Source organism: Tupaia chinensis, unplaced genomic scaffold (genome assembly GCF_000334495.1).
Source record: "Tupaia chinensis unplaced genomic scaffold, TupChi_1.0 Scaffold149501_1, whole genome shotgun sequence".
Lineage (NCBI taxonomy): Eukaryota > Metazoa > Chordata > Mammalia > Scandentia > Tupaiidae > Tupaia > Tupaia belangeri.
The window spans coordinates 4500458-4518030 of NW_006209345.1; the positions used below are offsets into that span (position 1 = coordinate 4500458).

The 17573-nt window shown below is 46.9% G+C and overlaps 1 protein-coding gene across 3 annotated transcripts in view; it reads right to left on the bottom strand.

Annotated features, from left to right (window-relative positions):
- Positions 1 to 12769, bottom strand: part of SF3B2 (splicing factor 3b subunit 2) — a 20303-nt gene extending 7534 nt beyond the window's left edge. Inside the window, exons 1-16 of one of the 3 annotated variants that reach the window (XM_014585292.2) lie at positions 12594 to 12769; positions 12404 to 12450; positions 12053 to 12130; positions 10344 to 10583; positions 10076 to 10126; positions 8564 to 8681; positions 5118 to 5236; positions 4688 to 4784; positions 4408 to 4499; positions 3779 to 3994; positions 3507 to 3644; positions 3070 to 3150; positions 2667 to 2894; positions 1564 to 1713; positions 257 to 346; positions 34 to 141 (exon numbers count right to left, since the gene is read on the bottom strand). In XM_014585292.2, coding sequence (XP_014440778.2) covers positions 34 to 141; positions 257 to 346; positions 1564 to 1713; positions 2667 to 2894; positions 3070 to 3150; positions 3507 to 3644; positions 3779 to 3994; positions 4408 to 4499; positions 4688 to 4784; positions 5118 to 5236; positions 8564 to 8681; positions 10076 to 10126; positions 10344 to 10583; positions 12053 to 12130; positions 12404 to 12450; positions 12594 to 12726 — 1986 coding nt within the window. In that variant the 5' untranslated portion in view covers positions 12727 to 12769. The remainder of the gene's footprint in view (positions 1 to 33; positions 142 to 256; positions 347 to 1563; positions 1714 to 2666; positions 2895 to 3069; positions 3151 to 3506; positions 3645 to 3778; positions 3995 to 4407; positions 4500 to 4687; positions 4785 to 5117; positions 5237 to 8563; positions 8682 to 10075; positions 10127 to 10343; positions 10584 to 12052; positions 12131 to 12403; positions 12451 to 12593) is intronic. The other 2 variants (XM_014585293.2, XM_014585294.2) reach the window with 2 other exon arrangements.
- Positions 12770 to 17573: the final 4804 nt, after the last annotated feature.

Sequence of the window (17573 nt, forward strand, 5' to 3'; positions counted from 1 at the left end):
AGAAGCACTCAAGAAAGAAAAAATAATGCTCACCTCAGGGATAGGCGAGTTCAGCCCAGGAATTTTCAGGTTGGGGTACGATGGGGGTGGTCCATATCGCTGCATGGCAATCAGCCATGGGGGAGGGACCTTGTGGGCATTCTACAGGAGAAAGAGAATAGAGAATAGGATACTACCTGTCTAACCGTATCCCTGTCTCTCTCTTCAGTCCCAACGGCCCCCCTCTTCTCCAGTTCCCCAGCTAAATGACACTCACTGGTCCTACTGGCATCCCCAAGGAAATCCTTAGTTCATCAGACAGATCTCCAGGCTTCTTCTCTTTTAGTCGAGTCTCAAACTCCTTCCCCTGAGGAAAAGCAGAACATTCTGTATTGTGGTTGCCAGACACCCACTGGGAGCTCAATAATAAGAGGACAACAGAATAAAGATGAGAAGTCCTCATCCAAATCCCATACAAAAGCCCACTGAGGAGTGCCCAGCTCCCACTGATTCCCACCACCTCTTTCCCAGCCAGAACAGATGCAGGAATAAAGGCCAGGAAGCAGAGGGAAGGCAGGACTGTCAGTGCTATCATTTACCCACGGTGAGAACATGGCCAACGTAAGGACCTGCTCCCTCATCTATAAAGAGGGCATGTTATAGGATGAGCTCCAGGATCTTTCTGCCTCAAAAATTCAATGCTATGACAGTGATTATTTAAAAGATCAAATAAAAATTGATTAATTGAAAAACTGATACTTTCTCTCACACCCAGAAAAGCCTCTGCCCCTTGGCTCCTGAGTCCCTACACAACCCAACACAACTATATTACCACTCCAAAAACATGGTCTGAATCACTCCTTTGGAAAAGACTATTTATTTATATGTTTTTGCCATGGGGTGTATGTGCCCATCAGAGAGGAAAGAGACAGAGCAAAAGGGAGAAATCACCCCCCCAACCCTCCTGCCCCGAGGGATGGCCACACCACAATCCCTTTTCCTCCATTCCTCTTGGGATTTTGGGCACATGCACACATGTGCCCAGTGTGATTATCAAGCCACCAGGTCCAGGACTCAAACTGCAATTGGCCATGTAGGAATCTAGCTGTCCCAACTACCATACCACCTGCTGGCCCAAAGACTTTATTTTCAAATGTCAGATTTTATCTCATCTGAAGGTGGATAATGGACAATTCTAAGGTTGAGTTGCCACTGTTGCAGCTTTGAACAGTCCTTGTGACTGAACCAACCCTGTAGCCTAGTGTTTAAGAGAACGAGATCCCCATATGGTCAACCACAGTTGAATTCCAGCCCCAAAAGTTTGAAAACATACGTCAAACATGTGTGTACATGGCCCAAATCCTAACAGGATGGAGAAAGGATTATGGCATGACCACACCCCATGGGGGAGGGAGGGCAGGAGTGCTTTCTCCCTCTCGCTCGCTCTCTCTTTCTGACAAGTGTAAGCACTCTCAGGCAAAAAAAAGTAAAAAATAAAATAAAAAAATAAACTCCTTTTGACCAAGGGTGACACAATCATGACCCCAAGACCCAACCCTGTTTTCCCCAGCGCCTTTCCCAAACCTCATAGTACAGGTCCCCATGGATGGTCAGCTTTGGCTTGGTCTGCCACTTGAAAAAGGCATCGTGCAATTTCTGATAGTCAATGTCAATCTTGCCCATCTTGGGCCGAACCTTCTCTCGCATTTTTGACTTCATGGTCTTCTGTTCCTCCTGTGAAAAATGGCAGAGACATGCCTTAATAGGTATTTACCAATTTCAACTCTTAGTAGAGAATCTGGCTCCCAGCTCCCAAGAGAGATCAAAGAAAACCTCATTTATTTCACACTGTCACCAAATTTTTTCCTCTTCAAAACCCTCAAAATTACATAATTCATGCTGAACAAAAAAAAAGATGTATTATATGAAATCAGCCTCTGGGTCTGGCAGGTGGGGTGGTAGTTAAGGCACTGGACTCCCAGATGGCCAATCTCAGTTTGAATCCTAGCCCTGGTGGCTTGCCTTCTCACTTTCCCTCTTTCTCTCTCTCTGGTCAAGTTGAAAAACGATGATGATAATAAATAAAATTAAATAAATAAGTCTTTAAAAAGAAAAGAAAGAAATCGTCCTCTGCTATGTATGTCAATATCTATTTCTTCAACCATGTGATCATGAGACGGCTCTCATCAGCTGCCTCTGGAGAAGATGAGGTGACCAGAGGCTAACTGGAAGGCAGTTTTCACCATGTCCTTTTCTACCTCTTCATCTCTGGCACGACTACCAATTCTAAAGTCTTTAATTAAAGCTTTCATATTTAAGAAGTTCCACAACCATCATGAGTTTCTACCCACAAAGTACAACATGGAAAGAAGTCACTAAACAACTGGCAAAAAAGAAGGCAGAAGGAAAGGAAGAGTAGAGGAAAATGAAGCCAGTTAGAAGCACATCTCAACATGCAGCAGGATAGCAAGCTCTGAACACAGCTCTAAGGTCGGCCTCTCTTATGCTGCTCCCCTCTTGCTTCTCACCCATGGTCCCATATAGTGCTGACTTCTAAACTTAGGAACAATTATTAGACAAAAAATAAGCAGATGGGTTTTGGCAACTAGATGCCAATTTTGTAGTAGGCTGTTATGAATGACGTGGATCCCAGAGAACGCTGGTCTGAGCCCCAATCAGGCCCTCACCTTCTCCTGCAGGGCCTCCCGCATCTCCTGGATGCCCGTGCGTTTGATGAAGTCTGGCAGCTCAAATGGAGGCTTCTCAATGCCCCGTTTGCCCTGCAGGTACTTGCGCTTAAAACACCAGTGGCGTGGCACAGGCACAGAGTTCCGAGTGGCCTTGAGATGAACCAAGAGCTTAGGGTCCTGCGCTGTGACATCATGCATCTCCACAACATCAGGCCGAGCCACGAGCTGGAAAACAGAACAACATGACTCAGGTCCTTTTCTTCCAAGGGACTCATACCCAAGTTACCCAAGCCTTTCTTGTCACCTCTGAACGCAAGACACCCCTCTGAGAAGTCCAAAGAACTCCTCATGTGGTCTTCTTGCCAGGCTCTAGGGCCTGCTGAAACATCTCAGGTCTCACCTGCTTGAGTTCAGCCACAGTGAAGCGATTCATCCGGCGTAACTTTTTCTTGGACAGCTTGGGGGCTTCTGGCTTCTTTTCCTGAAACAGATCACCACTATTGAGCAGGACTCAAACGTGAACCAAACTGAGGATCAGCAGGAGGCAGGTGGTTAAGGCACTGGACACTCCCACATGGCTGATCACAGTTCAAGTCCTGGACTCGGTGGCTTGCTTTCTAAAAACTCACTCTCTCTCTCTCTCTCTGGTCAAATAAAAATAAATGAATGAATAAGTAAAATTAAATAATTCTTTTTAAAAAATGTGAATCAAACTGCCCAGCTTATCCCAAAACTAAAGTCACCAAAGTCCCACAAGGATTCACTATGGTCACAAGATGCATCTTAGCCACTTGTGCCCAGAGTCCCTATTTCCGTCCAGAAGGAGATGGGCCTGACCTGTTCGTCATCACTGCTGTCATCATCACTGTCCTTGTGCTCTTCCTCAAAGCCTTTCTTCTTGGGGGCTGCAGAGCTCTCCAGTTTGTCGAGTTTCTCTGGCTCCTTCTCTTTCTCCTTCTTCACGTCGTCGGTGAGCTGAGGAGGCAGACAACGTGGAAGCCCCAGCCTGCTGAGCCCCTCCCTAGCTCCTGGACCTGGCCGTGACAGAGGCCTCCTAATCTTGTTTCTCACCCCATCCCAGCCCTTGAAGTGTGTACTGCGCCTTGTACCTTGAAAGCCTCAAAAATCCTCTTGAAGAAGATGAAGTTGGGCTCATAAATTTCGGGTTCCTCAGTCACATACTCAATCTCCACATCAGCGGCTGGGGAGTCGGAGCCACGGGGCCGAGTGGAGTCTTTTTCTCGGTCCCCAGAACTCTCAGATGACGCCCCTCGCACTCGCTGGGGCTTTTTCTTCTTCTTTCGGTTTCGACGCTTCCGGTTTTTCTGTCAGGATGAGGAAAATCAACTGGGTCAGATGAACCAAGCACCACGCCTGCCAAAGCCCTCACCTCCTTTCTCCATTTCCCCAACAGATCAATGCTCAATCTTTTCCCAAAGATGTAACTTTGTGAAGAGCCTTGGAGTCAGACTCCAAAAGTTCTGTCATTCTCAAGCTGTGTGCTTTTGGGTAAGTTACTACATCTCTCAGAACCCCAGCTTTCTCAGCTGTAAAATGCAGGCATGCATAGTACTCAGAACTCAGAAGGATTTACAACAATTAAATAAAAAACATACTTAGGATAGGAACTAGCCAAAACAAGTAGGTGGTGGTACTTACTAGACACTTGAAACTGGTGCTATTTTTGTGCCCAACCCTGTTTCCTGACATTCCTTCCAGCCCCAGCTCCATTCCCTACCTCTTTTTTGGATATGGACACGGTGTCCTCCTCAGTCTCTGATGCTGACTGGCCCAGAGACGAGCGAGTATCTGTTTCCATTTCCTCTTCCTCTGTAAGGGAGGCAGGTGACAATCAGAGTCCTCTCCCAGTGCCACTGCCGTCACGTACTCACAGTAACCCTTCTTTACTGAGAGACAGACCTCTCTAAACGCTCCTTGGGGAAGGGACAAAGGTACTGCGGCTCAGCCCTGCCCATTCCAGGTCCTGTGGCTACAGTTCAGGACACACCAACACTCACCTTGCTGAGAGTTCATCTCTTCCTGGCGGCTCTCCTTCAGCTGCAGAATCTTTTCCAAAGCCTGGGGGATCTTGGGCCCCACGGAGGGGTCATCCATCTGTCAGAGACAACCAGGTGGAGAGTAAAAGTCACAGTGCCCTTTTTGTCTGACTCTCACCTCTTCTACTAGAAAGACTGCTGGCCAGGTGATGTAGCAAGACAGTGGGTAACACCAACTGCACTCAACAGGGACAGCACCCTCAAGAGGGAACCCCAGAACTCTGTTCCAGAAATCCCCAGATCCCTCTGCCCTACCCTAAACATATTTTAATTAAATAGGCTTTCTCAAGAACTTTAGTCTCTCACATTTCATAGAATTCTTCTCTAAAAAATTCAAGAGTAGTCCTAAACCACCTCTCTCATGTCTCTAAGAAGAAATCATCAGTCTCACCTCTCTGTTCTCATCACCAGGCGGTGGTGGAGGACCACGAGGACGGGGAACAGGAGCCCCCATGGGCAATACAGTGGGAGTAGGGCCCACTGGGCCTACTGGGCCCACTGGAGCAGCTACTGAGAGACAGCAAAAAGAAATCCAGTGTCAGAAGAAACAAAATGCTCACTTAAAAATGACTTCCCAGTAATCCTTAGCATCTACTCAAAGGATAGGAAAACATTCGGTCAGAAGGACACTTGCATATCTATAGTTACTGCAGCATTATTCACAATTTTTTTAACTTTATTATTATTTCCCAGTCTGATCAGACAGACAAAGGGAAAATGAGAGAGCAGGCCACTAGGTCCTGAACTTGAACGGCAGTTGGCCATATGGGAGTCCAGTGCCCGTAACTACCACGCCACCTGCTGGTCCCAACATTATTCACAACTGAGAAGATATGGAATTAACCTCAGTGCCCAAGAACTGATGAATGGGACTAGCAAATGGTGTAACGGTTATGTTGCTAGTCTCCTACATGATTGACCCTGGTTCAAGTCTCAGACCCAGTGGCTTGAAATTCACACCAGGCGCATGTGCATGCATGCCCAAACTCCCAAGAGGAGACTAGAGAAGGAACTACAGCTTGACCATCACCCCAGGGGGTGATTTCTCATATTCTGTCTCTTTTTCTCTCTAGCAAGTGCATGCACCCTATAGCAAAAAATCTCTTAGAAAAAAAAAAAAAAGGATGGATCAAAAAACTGTAGCACATATATATAACATGAAATACTGCTCCGCCATAAGAAACATGACCTTGCATTTAACTCAAAGGCTATGAAAACAGAAGATTTAATGCTTAGCAAATTAAGCCAGACTGTAAAAGACAAACAGTAGGGCCAGTAAATGACATGGTGGTGAAGGCACTGGATCCCACACGGCTGACTCCAGGATTCAAGTCCTGGACAGAGCAATCTGAAAAAAAACATGCTAAGCATGTGTCTGTGTGTGTGTATGCCCAAAATCCTGACAGGAGAATGAAGGGATTGTGGCATGGCCATCCTCCCAGGAGTTATTTTTCACCCCACCCCCACCACCTCTCTCTGGAGAGCACATATGCCCTATAGGAAAAACTTAAAACATAAAAAGGAAAAAAAAGAAAAGAAAAAGAAAACGTGGGGTGGAGGGAGTGCAGCAGGTAACGTGGAGATTAAGGCTCTGGATCCCACAAGCTGACTATGCAGTTCTGGACCCAGTGGCTTGAAAATCACACCAGGCACATGTGTGTGCCCAAAATTCCAAGAGAATGGAGAAGGGACTGAAGTGTGGCCATCCCCCTGGGGGAAGTGGGTGGTTTCTTGTTTTCCCTCTCTCTCTGGCAAGTGCACGTACCATATAGCAGGAAAAAAGACAACAACGAAGAAAAAGAAAGACAAACACTGTACATTCCCACTCAACACGTAACAGATGTCTGCATTCTATAGCAGAAATCGAAAGATCTAAATGTAATAGTAGGGAAGTCAAGTGTAGATTCCAGAAACAGAAACTGTACGGGAGAAGAGTGGATAGAGTGGGTGGGCCTCAGGGAAAAAATTCTACCAGACACAAGACTGTGAAGTTCTTTGCTGTAAACTAAGCCAGCAGGTGTCATGGTAGTTAAGGCGGCTGGATCTCATGTAGATGACTACATTGTTCGATTCCCAAACCCAGTGGTTTGCAAGATACCAGGCACATGTGCATGTGCACCAAAAATCCTGAGAGGAAAATGGAAAAGGGATTGGGTTGCACGGTCATCCCCCGAGAGGTGATTTCTCTCTCTCTCTCTGAGGAGTGTATGCACCCTATAGCAAGTCAGAAATAAAGAAAATTACACTGATGGTAATATCCTTGATTTGATTATCATGTACGGGATGTATACCTTGAAAAACATTGTGCTATAGAGACATACAATGTTTGAATGTTAAGTGGCAAATCATTTATAAAAATAAATAAAATAAATAAACTCTCTGCTGAAAGTTAGGATGATGGTTTCCCTCCAGGGAAAGGTGCAACAAGAGAGGATTATAATGGTGCTTTTGGGGTCCAGGTAATGTTTTGGTTCTTGATCTAGGTTTTTTGCTTTGTCTTGCTTTAGAGGTTTTTGCCACAGAGCACATACGCTCACTGGAGAGAGAGGGACAGTGACAAGGAAAGTGAGAAATCGTCCCCCTGGGAGATGGCCATGGTGTCCTTCTGGGATCTTGGGCACGTATGCACATGTGCTTGGAATGATTTTCAAGCTACCAGGTCTGGTACTTGAATCACGGATGGCCATGAGGGAGACCAGTGACATAACCACTACGCCATCTGCTGGCCCAGTGTTGGTTATATGAATGTGTTCACTTTGTAAAAATGTTGAACCGCACCTTTATCACGGGTCCTTTTTTTTTTTTTTTTTTAAAAAAAAGGTTTTTCAGAGGGTGCATGTGCTTGCTAGAGAGAGAGAGACAGAGCGACGAAGAGTGAAAAATCACCCCCCAGGGGGCATGGCCACGCCACAATCCCCTCTCCTCTATTCTCCTCTTGGGATTTTGGGCACACACGCATATGCACCTGGCATGATTTTCATACCACCAAGTTGAGGACTCAATCTATAATTGGCCATGTGGGAGCCCAGCACCATCACCATCATGCCACCTGCTGGCCCCTACCTTTTTGTTTTTTAAGTTTATCTATTCTCTTCATAATAGAACATATGCAAGTATGCAAGAAAGGGAGAGTCATAGAGAAAAACAATTTCAACAGGGTCCCGTCATGCCACAATCCCCTTTCCCTGGTCCTCCAGATTGTCAGAACCCCAAGATCTGAACCTGTAGTTGGCTGTGTGGTTTCTAACATTCAGTTTAGTTTTCTGCCAACTATACCACAAGGTAGGCCTATATATATGCTTTTAAAATGTGACATGCACTTCAAAAGGTTGTTTTAGATTCTTGCCATAAGGCATGTGCACTCACCAGAGAGATAAAGTGAGAACCCCCCCTCATTCTCCTCCATTCTCCTCTTGGGATTTTGGGCATTCACAGCGTGTTTTTCAAACTGCCAGGTCTGGGACTTGACACACTCATTTGGCCATGTGGGATCTAGCATCTTAACCACGATACCACCTCCTGGCTCTATACTTCAGAACTTTGGAGGGTTGGGGGCTTTTTTATAATTATTTGACTCATTATTTTTATTATTAAATTGCTATCGGGCACATGCACTCACCAGAGAGAGAGTGAGAAAGAAGGAGAGGAAAAAGAGAGGGCAGGAGACAGTAAGGGAGAAAGCAAGCTGCCAGGACTGTGACATGAACCACAGTTGACCATGTGGGAGTCCAGCACCTCAACCATCATGCCACCTGCTAGCCCCACTTCAGAATGTTTTAAGAAAATTTTTAAATCACTTTCACTCTCCTTCCCTTCCTTTCCATTCCAGGGTCTTACCGCGAGGACCCAGAGGAGTGCGAACACCAATCTGGCCCATATCTTGTGGGGGCCGAGGGACAGGGGTGCCCATCTTGGCAATCTCTTGTTGCCGTTCCTGCTCCAGTAACACAGCTGCCTAGAAGAACAAAGAGGAAATGGAGACACAGCTTGAAAATAAGTTTGTCAGGCAGTACATGGCAAATGCATTCTTTTAGCCTGGTAATAGGCACAAAACTACCTGGGTTCTGACATCCCCTCCATCCCGCACTTCTAGGCTGATCCAAAAGGGAGAGCCCTATCGTAACAATGGAGTACCTCTAGAAATAACACCAAGAACACCCCAGAAAACTTCTAATTCCTAGCAGAGAATTTAATATTTAGCTAAATACTACCTTCTAATTTTCAATGAGAACTTTATTCCCTAAGATTAAGTTATTTTTTAAAAAAATTAAGTTATTTAAAAGAAACCTGAAATTCTTTTCATATATCTACCCCTCAAGATCTAGCACAATCTGGGTAAAGACAATACTTCATTCTATCTGCTGTTTTTAATGTTTATCTCCTAATCCTCCTAAGTAAACCATTTGGTAACCACTAATACAATAAACCTCTGGGGCCAAACACCTTATATAACATTCTTGAGCTTATATTTATCATAGTTAGTCAGGCACAAAACTACCTGGGTTCTGACATCCCCTCCATCCCGCACTTCTAGGCTGATCCAAAAGGGAGAGCCCTATCGTAACAATGGAGTACCTCTAGAAATAACACCAAGAACACCCCAGAAAACTTCTAATTCCTAGCAGAGAATTTAATATTTAGCTAAATACTACCTTCTAATTTTCAATGAGAACTTTATTCCCTAAGATTAAGTTATTTTTTAAAAAAATTAAGTTATTTAAAAGAAACCTGAAATTCTTTTCATATATCTACCCCTCAAGATCTAGCACAATCTGGGTAAAGACAATACTTCATTCTATCTGCTGTTTTTAATGTTTATCTCCTAATACTCCTAAGTAAACCATTTGGTAACCACTAATACAATAAACCTCTGGGGCCAAACACCTTATATAACATTCTTGAGCTTATATTTATCATAGTTAGTCTATATCTGATAAAAATGACTAAATTGGTCTGGAGTTCTCTCCAAGGTACCTAAAGTAACGTCATATAAAACAAGGAGGTTATCTGCAAACTTTCTCTGGAATGAGCCAGGTAATAAAAACTTTAGGCTTTATGAGCTATCGTACAGACTCTGTTGCATACTCTTAGTTTGTTTTTTTCCTTATAATCCCTTAATATAATATAATAATTCAAAGGTTGTACAAAAACTGGCCACAGGCCATAATTTGCCAAACACTGGGCAATAGAAAAAATGGAATTCTTTGGGAAATACTGAAACTTAATTGGGAATGAGGTAGCCTCCAAGGAAAATTTCAATGGTGCATCTAATTTTGAACACTAAGCACTCTCTCGGTGACAGTCAATGGACTGGACCACGAGGTCAGTGGTTAGGGGGAGGGTTATTACCCGCTTCTGCTGCTCCAAAAGCTCATGTTCCTTCAGTGAATGATCTCCCTGCTTAAAAAAGAAAACAAGCTCATACCAGGACCAATACCCCACAGGCCAATCTGTCATAACTCTGTCTCCTGGGGTCCTCTCCTAGCCTAGGGCCTATATTCTAGTCTTTGGTCCAGACCTTCCCAGAAGCTATGGCCCCATGATCCAGCTTTCTCTGAGGCTACATTCCCCCTTCAAGGACCTAGTGAGACCCAGGCCCAAGCTTCCACCTGCCTACCTGCTTGGCGCGCTCTTCTTGTTGCATCAGCAATGCCGCCTGCTGTTGTGCCAGCTTTAGCCGCTCCTCCTCTGAGAGTGGCACAGGTTCACCCACACGGAGAGGAGGTGGGGGCCCCAAATTTGGTGGATGGGCCATAGGAAAGCCAAGGCCAAGGCCTGGTGGAGGTGGTGGGGGCGGTGGAGGAGGTTGCAGAGGGGGAAGACCCATGGGTGGCGGTGGCATGGGAATACCAGAGAGCTGTGGAGGAAACATAACCATGAAGTAGGAAGCATTTGGCTATTTATTCTGCAAACATCTGCTGGGAATCTACGAGTCAGGTGCTAGTATTCAAAGTCAAATGATACATAGTTCTCACTCTATTAGCGAATGCTCCATAGCACTATTAAGCCAAGAGAATGATAACTTCGGAGCACCAGCCAAAAAAAAGTTATCAACGCTCTCTGTCTTTGAAAAATATCACGAACACAGATTTTGCATAACTCCTCATGCCCACCCCCAATAAAACAGAGATCAATGGATCTCTGGTCAGAGTAACTGCTTTAGAGAAAAAGAATCAAGTTTTGAATCAGAAGGGACATAGCTGAGGGAACCAGCAGTTAGCATAATGGCTATGTCACTGGACTCCCACATAGTTGACTGTGGTTCGCGTCCCGGACCCGGTGGCTTAAAACTCACGCCGGGTGTGCGTGCATGCGTGCCCAAGATCCCGAGAGGAGAATGGAGGAGAAGGGATTGCGGCGTGACCATCCCCCCTGGGGGGTGATTTCTCGCTTTATCTCTCTATGTCTCTCTGTCTGTCTGATGAGCACACGCGCCCTATAGCAAAAACCTCTCAAAAAAAAAAAAAAAAGAAGGGACATAGTTGAAAGGACTTAAATAGAAACCACTGTGCCAGGGGCCGGCAGATGGCGTGGTGGTTGAGAGGACTGGACTCCCACATGGTCAAGCATGGTTGGAGTTATGGACCTGGTAGCTTTTTCTTTCTTTCTTTCACTCTCTCTCCCTCCCTCTCTGGTCAAATTTAAATAAATAAATAAATACATACAGTTTGAAGGAAAAAAAGCTTCAAAAAAGGAAACCACTGTGTCAAAGCAATGCAAACCCCAGGGACTTACTAAATGCAAAGGGTAGGAAATCTCTGTTTCTCTCAGTAATATGAAAAGTGTGCCCCAAGAGGGCAGAGAAGAGGGGAAGGAGCAAGTCAGGCTCTCAGGCATTCAAGCTGATCATGATGAAAGGATTTGAAGGAGCAAACAATGGGGAAGGAAGCAAGTCCCAGAATCAAAGAAAACTGACAGAGCTCCTAACCATCATTATAGTACCTCCCTGTCCAATTTACTAATCCCATCCTCAATATCATGTGTGTAAGAGCAGGGGCTACCCCGAGTAGGTGGGAAAGCAGATCTTATAAAGTAGAACCACCTCTGGGACCTGTAGATGGCATAAAGGTTACATTGCTGGACTCCCATATAGTTGACCCTGGTTTGAGTCCTGGATATGGCAGTTTAAAACTCATGCTGGGCGCACATGTCCAAAATCATGAGAGAGGAGAAGGGATTGCTGCGTGGCCATCCCCTCCCTGGGGTGATTTCTAGCTTTCTTTCTTTCTATTGCTCTGTGTCTGTCTTACTGGTGAGCACACGCCCCTATAGCAAAAATCTCTCTAAAAAAAAAAAAAACACAAATAAAGTGGAACACCTCTTTACCTGTGCTGACATGGGAGGGGGAGCAGCTTTGTCTCCATCGTCTCCTCTCAAAACCGGCCGATTCAGTACGATACCAGTCTGCAAAAAAGAAAGGAGGACTCTAAGTTGGCCCAAGAGAAGCTGTTCTACTAAACGACATCCTCTCTTGATCATCCAACAGAATTTACCCAGTGCTTGTCTGCCAGAGTTTGGGTTGGGCACTAGAGGAAACCAATATGGATAGAACCGACTATAACAAAGTAGGAAAAGGCAAGAACAAGGAACAAGGTACCTTGTGTACCTCTGCAAAGACCCAAGGCAGGCCTCTTGGAGAAGTTCGGCCTATCCTGACGTGCCACCGCCGGCACTTACCTGTCGCGTGTAAGTCTGCAGCCGCTCCACCAGCTCCTCGCGACTCCCTACGGGCAAAGCACAGGATCAATGAGGCACAGGTCAGGCCCCAACGGCCCACATCCACCCCTACCCCTGGGTCGCCCGGGTAACTGGGCTCCCCCTTCTCCACAGACCCGCAAATCCCCACTTGGCATTTTGTATTCCTCACCCTGAATCGGAGCTCCGATCTCTGCCAACTTGGCCTGAAGCTCTTGAGCAGGCCAGGCGCCATAGTGCCCTGGAGGTGGCGGCGGCGGCAGCTGCAATTCTCCTTTGGGAGTCTCAGGATGCTCGGCCGCCATCTTAGCTGCAGGAAGGCGCGCGACCAACCCGGAAGCTCGGACCATCCTCTGGGCCCACTTCGCGGAACTTCCGGTGACGTCACATGCCACGTTCTCCCTATGGTTGGAAGACAGTTCGCTTGGGCCCCACCCACTGCCCTCTCCCGGGAGACGAGATTCGCCACAAAAGCGCTCTTTACCCAATGGTCCTTAGGTGGCCTGGTCAAAAAGCCTTCTGGGAGTTGTAGTAGTAAGGTTGCAGTTTCCGCCCACCCAGACTCCGTGCGCGGTTAGAGCACTCGGAAAGCTGGCAGCTGGACAGTGGGCGGGGCTGCGGACGAAACTGGTCTTGCCCGGAGGGAGTGCTTTCTGCGTCTCACCTGCTGGGGCTGACTCTTTGCCTTCCGGCCCTACTCCCTAGTCCGACCCTTACGTTGCCAGCGCGTCCTGAGATACATATTTCCCCGGAGGCTGCGCGTTGCAGGCGCCAAGCGGGAGGTTGGAGCCGAAGCTTGTGATAAAACAGTGTCTGATTGTCTGCCCACCCACCCGTGGCCCAGGCTTGGATGAATGAGCTGAAAGGGGATCGGAGCCGGGAGAGGTGCAAGCCCGCCCGGGCTGAGCTCCAGCTGCCGACCTGGGGGAAGGGCGACACTAGAGCCCCTTTTTCCACCTTCCAAGCCGGCTCGAATGTCTTCCCCGCTAAGCCTTCTCCTGCTTTCTTTTCCTTTCTTGGAGCTCCCATAATACATCAGATTTCCACCATTCGTTCCTCAGTCTTTCTTCTCCTTTGTCCCTACCTCCACCTCCAAAACATGAGCAGGTACTTGCTCTTTTTGTCTCGCAGCACCCCAGGACCTGGTGTTCAAGAGGCGCCCAATAAAGGATTACTTTTTTAAAAAAGGAACAATCTTTGTGGTAACAGGATTTGTGTCTTTATTAAGTACCAAAAATAAACTCAGGACCTTTTTTCTTTTTCTCTCTCTTTAAAATTTGTTATAGGGCGTCTGCGCTACCTGCTAGCTGGAGGAACAGAGGGAGGGAGAGAAAGTGTGAAAGCAACCTCCAAGGGAGATGGCCTTGCAACAATCCCTTCTCCACTCTTCTCTCCAGATTTCAGGCACGCACGCGCGTGCGCACAGGCTCCAGTGTGTTTTTCAAATCACAGATAGGTACAGTTGGCCATATGGGAGCCAGCTGCCTTAACCACCACACCACCTGGTTGGCCCAAACTCAAACCTTTTTATTCTCAACTCCACCTGCCTGCTGTTAGGACCCGCCAAACTCCCACCTGCTCCCCACTCCACTCAGTGGCTTCTGGGGCCAGAGGGAGAAATAGGCTAGTGACCCTGGCCTACCCTGGCCTGCCCTGGCTTCTCCCTGCCCCCCACCCCCACCCCACACACACATACAATTCTGTTTCTCACTCCCTTTCTGCCATTAGTTCTGCCAGCTCACTAACAGCCAAGCTATAGGTCCTAGTTTGAGTTGTAGTGTTGAGTAAAGCTGGGAGGCCCAAGTGAAAGGGTCTTATTCTCCCGCCCTACACACACACACACACACACACACAGAGAGAGAGAGAGAGAGAGAGAGAGAGTCCAGATCTCTTTTCTAGCCAGCTCCATTTCCCAGCTGCCCCAATTGGAGAAGTAGCTGGGGGGGGGGGGGGGGGGAAGAGAAAGGGGCACCAGACCCAAGGTAGTGAAGTTTGGGAGAGACAGAGAAAAGGGTTGGGTCAGGAAAGATTGGCTCATGTCCTAGCCCTAGCCAGGAACTTCTCTTCACTCCTACCCAAACCTTACTCCTTGCTCCTTCCATCACCATAGCTATGGGCGTCTCCTACTGCTGAAGGAGAAGCACCTCAGTCTTTGAACTTTATGGTTATACTTACTTCCTCCTTTTGCCCAGAGTAAATAAAGTGATTATAGTCTTACTGTCTTTGCTAACTAGTCTTAAACCTTTTTGTTTAAATGTTCCTTAACAGTGTATCTACCAGACCCCTGCCTGGAGCCATGGGGAGCATTAAACAAAGGTCTGGACAGTGGCCTTCGAAATGATTAATCAGCTTGATTTAGCTCTCGCATAGGAACCCCACTCCCTTTCCTCTTCACCCTCTCCATTTTCCACTGTAATCACATCAACCCAAAAATGATTGTAATTTTTGCCTTTGTAAGCACCCTTCTCCTTTCACTCGAGGATGCCGGGTCTTTGAGAGCCATGAGCCCTCCTGTAAGCCACCAGCAATAAACTCCAATAATTTTGGCTATGTCTAGTTACCCTCTTATTTCTCACTACGAGACTGCTACTCCCAGAGGAGAAGCCAAACCCTCAACAGACAGAGCAGGAGAAAGAACAGCAGTGCCCTTGCCTCCAACTTGTCAGCCCACTCAGGCAGAACTATTCCTAGCCCAAAGTGGAGGAGTCTGACCCGGTGAGGCCCCAAGATCTGTCTGAGCCCCCTGACCTTTGAGCTCGCTTCTGGTCAGATCAACACGTTGGCAAGGCTACTGTTGTGCACCCCCCGACCTTGGAACAAAGCTTGGGTCAGTTAGCATGTCAGCAAGATTGCTTGCTATTTGCTCCAGAGAATTGAGGCAGCCTCACTGGGAAGCGACCCCCCTCTGACTCCCCAATTTACTACTATAAAAAAATTGCATAGCTCTCCTATACATCCTGAGTATATAATAAAATCTTCCAAAAAGTCCCCCAACCGACAGCTCCCTTTTACTCTAATTACTTACTATTAATTACAATGCTTTACCTCCGGAGTCACAATAGAGAGTGGACTAAAGTTCTTTCTAGGCAAAAATAATCTTGACCTTTAAAAGGCCCTTAAATTCTTCCTTTCTTTATGTAAAATAAGATTAGGCCAAAACTGGCCCAGGACACCTCTGCCCTCTCCAAGTAAAATAAATAAATATATTAAAATTCCTCAAATTAAATTTTAAATCCCTACAAAACTGTATAAGTATCATTCTTTATTAAAATCCATAAGAACTAATATCTATTCTTGAGATTTTCTTTTCTCAGCACCATTCCCAAAATGGCTCCTGCACCTCATCTGCTTACCGAAACCGCTTTCCCGAAACTGCATTCCATAAAGGCCCACCTACAATTGCGGAACTGCACTAGACCCACCCTTAATCAAACCCTAAATAGAACCTTTATTCTCTATTATTAAAAACTTTATAAACTGTTAATTAAAACACTAGCCCCTCTCCATTTACTTGCATGTAACATGTTTTCAATAAAAACACACAATAATTCCTAACAGTCATCACTCCTCAGAGAACGATCTCTGAGGAGTGTCCGGCATAGGACGTGCATAAAAGGCATCGAGGCCTCTGTCTTCTGTTCACCTTCGCTGCCTTCGTCGAGATAACCCACCCACGCCGAGGCTAGACCCAGGCACCAAAGGAAGGCTCTTTCTGCTCCCTGTAACCGGAGCACCCAGCGCAGGTCATCTGAGGCTAGAGGCCCCAAAGTGTGTGTATGTGCTGGGGGGGCGGGGGTCTTTGAGTAGGGATATATTAAGGGCTAACGGATGGGAACTTAATGTAGAAAGTAAAGTAGCCAGAAAAGAACATGCTAGCTGGGGCCTCATTTTATCACCACAGCCTGGGATGCATAAGGGGCCAAACTGAAGCCATAAGCAGTTCTCCTGAGAATCCCCTTCCTGGGACTAGCAGATGGCATAATGGTTACATCACTGGACTTCCACATGGCTGAAAGGGGTTCAAGTCCCGGAATTGGAGGCTTGAAACTCATGCTGGCCCAGGTCCAAATCCAAAGTCTCAGTGGAAAATGGAAGAGAAGGGATTGTGGCATGGCCATACCCCCGAGGATGACTTCTCTCACTTTCTGTCTCTGACTCGGTCTCTCTCTGTCTCTCTGGTGAGTGCATGCGCCCTATATTAAAAAACAAAACAAAACAAAACAAAAAAAATCGTTTTGCCTTGCCCATTCCAGAAAGGATTTTCCCTCTTCTCCTTAACAAGGATGCTCACACAATACCTACCCATTGTTCCGTGTGAGCCTAGAAGGAGGTAGCCACCCTTTCTGCTCCAGATTTGGTTGGCTGTCCCACCTTCCTTAACGCCAGCCACAGAATTGTTGCTCTTAGTATCTGACATGGCTCTGGGGTGCCTGGGCTCAGGTGTTAGGAGCTAAGGACTAAAAAAGGAGTGCACAAGGAGCTTTCATGTGTAATACCCCTGCAGTCTCAGGAAAGTGTTAAGAACAGCTTCTCATTTTAGAGCTGGAAGCAACAGGACTCAGGGAGTTGTCTCCTTTGCTCTAGGATTTAATAGCAGAGTCAGGGTCGAACTTGGACTCTCTAATTCCAGGTGCAAGGCAACTGAGCAGGGGTAGGTCTTGCTAAAGCTCTGGCCAGGAGTAAGTTGGTCTGAAGCCCTGGTGAGGAGTGACAGTGGGAGAGCAGCAGGGGGCTCCGGAAGGTGTGGGGGGCCGGCTGGGGGCGGGGCAGTGAGAGCATATGGCACCAGAAGAGTCTGGAGCCGTGCTTCCCCACCAAGGAGTAGAGTAAAGAGAAGAGGGATGGAACATGTGAGTGCCAATAAGTGCACCTGTGTCTCTAACTCACCCTAGAAGTCCCCGCCTGCCCAAGGATGACCAGTGGGACCTAGGAATGCCCAGCAATGCCAGAGTATCCAGATGTCTTTCAGTCCTGTTTCCCCTTCTGCAGAGTGACAGAGAGAGCTGGCCGCTTTGGTGTCCCACTCTGCAAGGTTGCCTAGGGAAGACGCCAGCTTGCGGAAAAACGCCGGTGGAGAGGTGCTCACTCAGAGACAGCAAACCAGGGGATCCCCCACCCCTTCCCGCTCCTTCCCCCCTCCCCCTCCCCATCG